Source organism: Lepisma saccharinum, chromosome 22, assembly GCF_977018435.1.
Source record: "Lepisma saccharinum chromosome 22, izLepSacc3.1, whole genome shotgun sequence".
Classification (NCBI taxonomy): domain Eukaryota; kingdom Metazoa; phylum Arthropoda; class Insecta; order Zygentoma; family Lepismatidae; genus Lepisma; species Lepisma saccharinum.
This window is the reverse complement of record NC_139250.1, coordinates 44,612,571-44,620,310: the sequence shown is the minus strand read 5'-3', so window position 1 is coordinate 44,620,310 and position 7,740 is coordinate 44,612,571. Positions and strand designations below refer to the sequence as shown.

At 38.2% G+C, this 7,740-nt stretch overlaps 1 protein-coding gene across 1 annotated transcript; it reads right to left on the bottom strand.

Moving 5' to 3' along the window:
* Window positions 1-1,804: 1,804 nt before the first annotated feature.
* Window positions 1,805-2,173, bottom strand: LOC146004843 (uncharacterized). The gene has a single exon (XM_083143867.1). The coding sequence runs from the start codon at window positions 2,171-2,173 to the stop codon at window positions 1,805-1,807; it is 369 nt and encodes a 122-aa protein (XP_082999993.1).
* Window positions 2,174-7,740: the final 5,567 nt, after the last annotated feature.

The following is a 7,740-nucleotide window of genomic DNA, read 5'->3' as shown; positions in this document are numbered from 1 at the left end:
TGTTTTCTGTGCACGATGGGGTGGGGGTAATTTGACCCAGCCATGAAAGAAAGCAAAATATAGTACTGTAAAGTAATCAGCATTTATTATATTAGAATTTACAAAATAAATGTATAAAAAATTAGAGAATTACAGGTTGCAGTGTCAGATTTTCATACACAGAACCTGAGAGACATGGTACATGTGCAAATAAACTGAAAATCAAAACTAATTAATGTATGGAGACGAACTATTTATAGGGGAACCCATCCAAAGTACTACTTCGAGTTTCAATCTAATTGGTTTAAACTGATGTAAAGTTGGTTGATGCTGTGATGTGCTAAGAGGCAAACAATTGAGACTTTCCTCCATATTGATGAAAGAATTGGGAGCAAGCTTAGAACCACTCTTATTGAAATAATTCATAATCCAAACATTCGGTCCTCTGGATGTAGAGCTGAGTAGATAAGATTTTTAAACTTGCCTTTGTAAACTCGGCTTGCAAGAGTGCACCTTCATTGGGGAATATTTCACCTTGCCACTTGAAGATGTAAGGTTGGCAATACCAGATCTATTAGGCCAAGGTAACTTTGGGATTAACGGAATCAAGAAGATTTCAGCAAGTGACGGCAGTTATGTCAAGAGTCCCAGCCCACCAGACAAGCATCAGTGTCTGAGAGATTACAGGGGACACTGAGAATCACCCTAACTGGGAACAGCACTCAACCAGCCTAGCGGAGTTAGGCTACCACCTTTGTCACTGTGTGCCAATTCCAAACTGCACTATCAATCACAAGGGTTTCTCCCTGCTGCATGCATTCCACTGAACTCCACCAGAGATGCCCCACTCCAAGGCACCAGCCTGCGTATCAGCCTGCCAGTCACTTGACACTGCTCACTGTAGCAAGAAACCAAAGGCAGAGATGGCCAGAGACAAATCATCGCATAGTGTGAATTACTTAGCATTGACACTTATTCACAGTCCGAACCATTCATGACAGAGTTAACCAAGCAAGTTTAAACCTGACTCTGCCTTTTATTTCTGAAGCTACTCTCCATATGACTCGATTCGATCCCTGTACCCAAAACTAGCATACAATACAGAATAGATTTTAAACTTCTAGATGACATGGGATGTTACATGTAGTCTCCAGATCATAAAACTCAGTAGTTACCTATTACACTCGACAAATTCATAGATCACAAAAATATAGATGGAATTTGATATCATGTTATGTACATGAAGAGGTTTTCTAGGGTGAAGCTAAAGATTAAAATTTGCTGTTCTCCTACTTCAGCATTTGTTCGAATTTACCCCCTTACAGTGCAGAATAGTAGTCGTGAACAAGTTGACAATACAATATTTTTCGGATGTCAGTAACTATTCAAATTATGTTATTAATTTCCTTTTGTTTCCTGTCATGTGCTACAAATTTGCATGAACATTATTCTTTGTTTTACTGGAATTTGTTTCAACTTCTATTCTTGAGGCCTGTTTCTTTTGTTTTTTTATGAAAGAATCTCTTTAAAATGGAGAAATGGAGGTTAATTTACAAGCAATTCAGTTAGTTATTCTTTTTACACCACTAAAAGATAGGCTGATTCACTAATGCACATTTGAATTTAAACTGATTCACTAATGTATATTTGAATTATTGGAAGTTTTAATGTTCAAAATAAACTTAATTATCTTATGTGCAGCTTAATTATTATAATTGAAATGGTAAGTTTGAAATGCCTTACAACAGTTTGAAGGTGGATACAGCTCCAAATATTATATTGCCAAATATACATAGGTAAGGTAAATATCACTGAGCTAAAACCTTCAGTTTTGCTTTGCCTGAATTTCTACCGGAAAAGTAGCAACTGTCCAGGTACTTGTGAAGACTGCTGCTAGAGTGTGATGGAAGGCCAACTCGAACACATCTTTCACCAGGATCTTCCCAAAAAACAATATTTTGCCTTCCAAGTGATGCAAGCATCCACTCTGGAACAGATGCGTGTTCCTATTGCACGAAGGTGGCACCAAGTTCCTTCGGAGCGAACCTGCCCAATCGGCAGAGCAATATACACCACAGCACCCGAAAGTAGTCTGTAGGTCATCCCAGGCTTTGGACAAATCGGGATTACTCTCGTAGTTTCTCAATGTTTCGTTCAACCTTTCCTCCAACAAGAAGTGGACATCTTGCTTCATGTTAAGAGTGGTGAAGCCTACAGTTATTTCTGCAACAACGAAGGCTAGTAGGGTTGATGAAAACACAAGCATGAGAGAACGATGGCCACATACTACACAGGCACAGCCAAACAGCTCAACTACCACGATGAGCGATGTCAGAATCCGGTACATGTTAAGAAGATTCCATACGTTCTTGTGTATTAAAGGTGCATATTGAGCTAAAAAGTCTTTTGAACGAAGAACATCATTAACAGTTATTTTTCCTAGCATGGTAAGCAGAATAACATACGTAAATAGACAAATCTTCACGAATAATATACCCATGATATGGAATCAGAAACTAAAAATTTCACATTTGCCTGACATGCATAGAGCTTTAAAATTATTTCATTACATGTTAAGCCCTACTTTTTTTTTGTTTGGATATAGTCATTGGATATTTGAGTGTGTCACATTTTCGAAAGAGCTTAGTACTCATGGAAACAAATTGTATGTTCTTTGTTGCAACAAATTGTTTATCTTCAACAAGGATTTATTGTTTAATCTCACAATCAGTACTACCCTAAGAATGTTTTGAAAGGGGTGTTACAATGTCAATATTGTTAGTCAATGCAATATTTTACAAGTTTTAAGTATACTATGTATCTGGATATCTCTATTTATATATATATATATATATTTTTTTAAGTATACTATCTATCTGGATATCCACATTTATATATGTATTAAAAAAACAAGAGAGTTAAAACATTCGCATTGGGAATTCCACCAGAGCCTCATAAATTGACGATTTCTCTTACTCATATCCATTCGGTTCCTGAGCGAATTTTCTTCCTCCTTGAGTCGGTGAGCACACCTATATGTGCCTGATTTTCGCTTCTTGATGGCTCGGAAAGCCTACAGGTGTAGGCAGGACCTGATAAGCTTCCAAAGACACTGCTAGCTTGCTGATAACAGTGTTACAATTCAAGGAAATCATTCCTGCCGACTCTTACATTCTAAGCAGGGACACTTTGAGTGAAGAAAAGAAACATAAAGAAAGGTTAATCGCAGTTAAAAAAAAGTATTTAGCTCAAGACAGAGACAGAACGAGCCTCTGAAATGTTGCTTGTGTGTGTTGATGGTGTGAGTTTGTGTGCAAGTGCAGATGCTACCTTATGGAAAAACTCGTCAGTTGTGAAACCACCTTGTGGGGATCACACCGACTTATTGGTACCAAAATCTGGTCCCCACAAGGAAATAGTTACGAAAATACCTTTAGAAGCCTCGGATCACTATCCTTGAATTTTTGATGAATGATAACGGAATTACCTAATAGGAAATACATACAAGAACCTGATGCATAGCATCCTGACGTGGGCAAATTTGTTTTTCATGTGTCCCCACAGGGTGGCATATTTCAATGCAACGTGTGGTATGAGCTTACAATTTTCCCCACCAGATGGCAGAAAAATTGCGTCCACATTACACACTCACACACTATGCTTTTATCGTTTTATCGCCCTTGTTGGTACCCGACGGGTTTCGGGTGGTGGTGCGGTAAGAGGGGGAGCGCATACACACGATTTGTTTCCGCGTAGACCTTGTTGGTACCAGAGAATCACCTCCCGGTCAAAGGCCAAGATATTTAAGGTGTATCGGCGCTCGTCAGGAGAGGTTGAGACAGTGTCTGGATGAAGGCCACTTGTTACAAATAAGGAAGAAATCACATTCCACGTAATATATAATATAATATATTATAATCAAAAAATGAGGAATTTTCAAATAACAAAGATGTTTTCATTCATCCAGACAACCACAAAAAATCTAGAATTAGATTTGTGAAATATTTTTAATTGTTACTATTTGGTGCCGTTGCCCTCTATCAAAATCTGTGTTTCGCAACTGATGTGCCTCCACAAGGTCATGATGTGCTGCGAACTTTTGCCTGTAGTAACAAGTTGAATGTAAATTTTTTAATCTGACTACCATGCGAGATACATGGGTTTGATCCCCAGCGGGGGAGAACCGGATTTCTTTTACCTGTCCAAGTGGCTCCGGCGTCCACCCAGTGCCGTATAAAGTGGATATCTTAAGGAAATTCTGGGGTGTAAAGGCAGCCAGGGACGTGGTGTTGATCATATCACCCCCCTCTTCGGCTGTGATCAAGAAAGTGTGCGGTCCTAACTCCACACCCCCTATACGCCTTCATGGCGTGGTGCAAAGCACAGGGAAGCACTTTACTTTTTACTTTACTAATTTATTTTCATATGTTTGTATTTTTCGCTCTTTTGTTGTCATGGCTTAAATAAGACGCCACTTGATTGCAAGGGACAGTTTGTTTATACACATATATCATCTCTACAGACGTTTCTAGGGCCTCCCCGGTAGCGCAGTGGTAGCGTTGTTGCCTTGTAATCAAGGGGTCCTGGGTTCGATACCCGGTGGAGGCAGAAGTGGTTCGGGTCCCACTGTAAACTGTAGGTCCAGTCCCGATTAGACTTACTGTGCATACAGTAGACTTAAAACAACAAATCAAATCAAATCTACACAAGTAGTGGTACTTGTGCTATTATAAACTCAAGAAAGGAAGAGCTCTCCTCCAGCAGAATTGTCTACACTTAAAACTAGCTCAACATGCCTATATGAGCTTTTTGCTCTAGTGTGGAACCCCCTCTAATCCAAGATTTTTGTAAAAAAGCCCTCATGGATTCCATGAGAAAGGAAGAGCCCCTCAGATTGATGTGCCTATACTTACAAAAAGGCACTTCTGTGAGATTGTTGTCCATAAACTTGTCAAAAATATGCCCTTCTTGATATTTTTTTGGCCACACCTAAAACTAGGCCAAGACACACACACATACACACATACACACACATATTTACTTCCAATTTAAGTTTAATTGGACCCCAGCCTCAATCCAATATTAAAACAATGCAATATGCAGAGCTCCTCTAGAATTGCTCCGTGACTCTCTCATTTCTTACATCATAAACATATGATTTTTCTCCTATGAGAATAACACTACATATGGTGTCATCAGGTAAAGCCTCATGAAATTCACAGATAATTTTAATGTTTGTTCTGTCATTCACCACAACCTGTTTTCTTTTTGAAGTGTTAATTACAAACATGGGTCTCTGTACCTTGAATTCATCTGGTGTGTAGTACATGTCAGTATTGCCTGTAGTGACTCTCTTGAAAGCCGAAAAAGCTTCATATAATTTGAGGAAATCATTCTTGGACATGTCTAAATTGTAATTTTCTCTAGGAAATACCTCATTTCTGCCATTTTTAAGATATATGTTCTTGATGTTGCAGTTATCAAATTTGCTTGAATTTTTTTCCTGATTATTGTGTCTTCCAGTCTGAAACAATACCACCACAAAATCAGGCATGTCATATTGAATACTGGAGAATGAATTTGTAGCATCAAACTCATAATATGTACCAGATGCGGGCTTCTGTACGCATTGATACGTATAAAATTGCAGAGGAATCTGTGGATTTTTTATTATATCAGCTTTGTATTTAAGACCATAACTGGCCTCATACTCAACAACAGGGATTCTTAACTCCATAGTCTGAATAATGCATTTGCCTGCATCTGGTAGGGTATTGGGCAGAGCTTCCCCTGTAGAGTTTATTGCACTGTACCTCATCAAAGCATTGTTATCATTTGCAGCTCTTCTAAATGTGATTCTTAACCCACCCTTCCACATAATATCTTTGAAATCCGAGAAGAATCCTGGCAACAGGCGCATGGGGAACAGCACTGTGTGGTTCTTAGATAATATCTTATCACCAGCCTCGAATCCTCCTATTTTGTAATATGAAGCCTCGGTTTTGGATAATTTTAATGTGGCCAAAGCTGTGGAGGTAATGCCGGGATAATCCACTCTGTTTATAACAACGCCATGCTTTCTGATCTCAATTTCAGAGAATAGATGCGGCACAAAATTATCTACCAATCTTATATTTGAATTTGCCGGATAATCTGTACCATCGAGCTTTACAACATCAAATTTGATGTATAGATCTGCTCTGTGAGGGTGTATAAATCCATCCCCTACATCAAGATCAACCTCAATCTGTGTGTTGGGTTGATTTAAATTTGCAAATGTCCTCCTGTTTGGAGGGAATGATTGTAGCTCATAACTCTCAATATTTTCCATTTTCTTCTTGTATGTATTTTTATTTAAATGTTAATCTCTATGATAGCAGTTGTTGTGGCTCCAGCAAAATCAACTAATTCTTCTTTTTCATTAGTGACCATCAATTCAATATTATCTATTCTGTTATGACACACAGGAAAATATAATGTTGGGGATGGATTGTAGATGATTGGCTCCATGAATTCAGAATTAGGTTTGAATGTTGCAATGATGCCTGTTTGTTAGTGAGTGCCTATGCCATTTGATTTGGTGATCATACCCTCAGCCACATTGCAGTGAATATTCAGAGTCTCTATGGCTAAGAATTTAGGTATATTCATAGCAGTGTGTTTGATGCCTGGTTCAAGTTTTGTGCTGTTCTCAAAGCCCAACAGCTCTCCTATAGTACCCAGATTCACTGTCTCTGTAGCAGATACAATCTCTACTCTGTGAGTGACAGAATTTTGACTTAACACTATACCTCTGGGTAATTGAGCATTTAGAGTGGATAGATTATACTGTCCTGGAGTAATAACAATTTTTTCATCCCCAACTGCAATTGTGTTGTTGTGGTGTGTAATATTGGGGATTAGGTACATACCATAAAATGCTCTGAGAGCTATTGTTTTGGGATATACAATATCATCATGTAATTTGAGTTTCAATATTGAATTTTGGCTGGTGAGATGAAATACCCCCATGATGTTTCAGATACCACAAGGCTTTTTGAAAATCTTCAATTGATGGTTTATTTATTTGAGACATATATCTAAGAACAGATAAACACAAATGTCCGCAATTAACATCTTTGAAGTTTTAAACACGGGCATTATTGTAATAAAGATTAGCTGAATTTAGATATTTTATTAAATTTTCAGGTGGAACACCTCCAAATGAATCAAACACAAATGCCTCATTTTTTAAATATTTAAGATAACAGATCCAGTGAGTGCCCTGATTTTTGTACTTATCCAAATTAACAATGCCACACTCTTTGTTGAGTGGTTGTTCTAGTAAAGAATCAGACATGTACACACCTCTAAAATGTTTGATGCCCAATGGCTTGATTAAAGCTTCAATATCTTGGTTTGTAAGCGGCTCTTGTTTTTTTTAAACTTATTCATGGCTCTTTTAACACCTTTGCCTTTTTTCTCCATTGCCAGGTTATGGCGCCTCTGCTCATCTAATTCTGCCCTATTCTTCTTGGCATCTATTACTGTTTTTGCTATGGCAGCTGATCCCCCAGCCAAGCTCCCCACAGCCCCGAGAGCAGCTAAGATGGCAGGGATGGTAAATATAAATCCCCCCACATGTGATTTTTTTCTTGATTGCTGTAATTTTTTTAATTGGGGGGTGCTAAGTAACAATTTCATACCATGACCCTTTGCAAGACAAGAATTTTTTTTCTTGCGCTGCTTTTTGGTTAAGAGACTGTCAATAGTTTTAAGAGA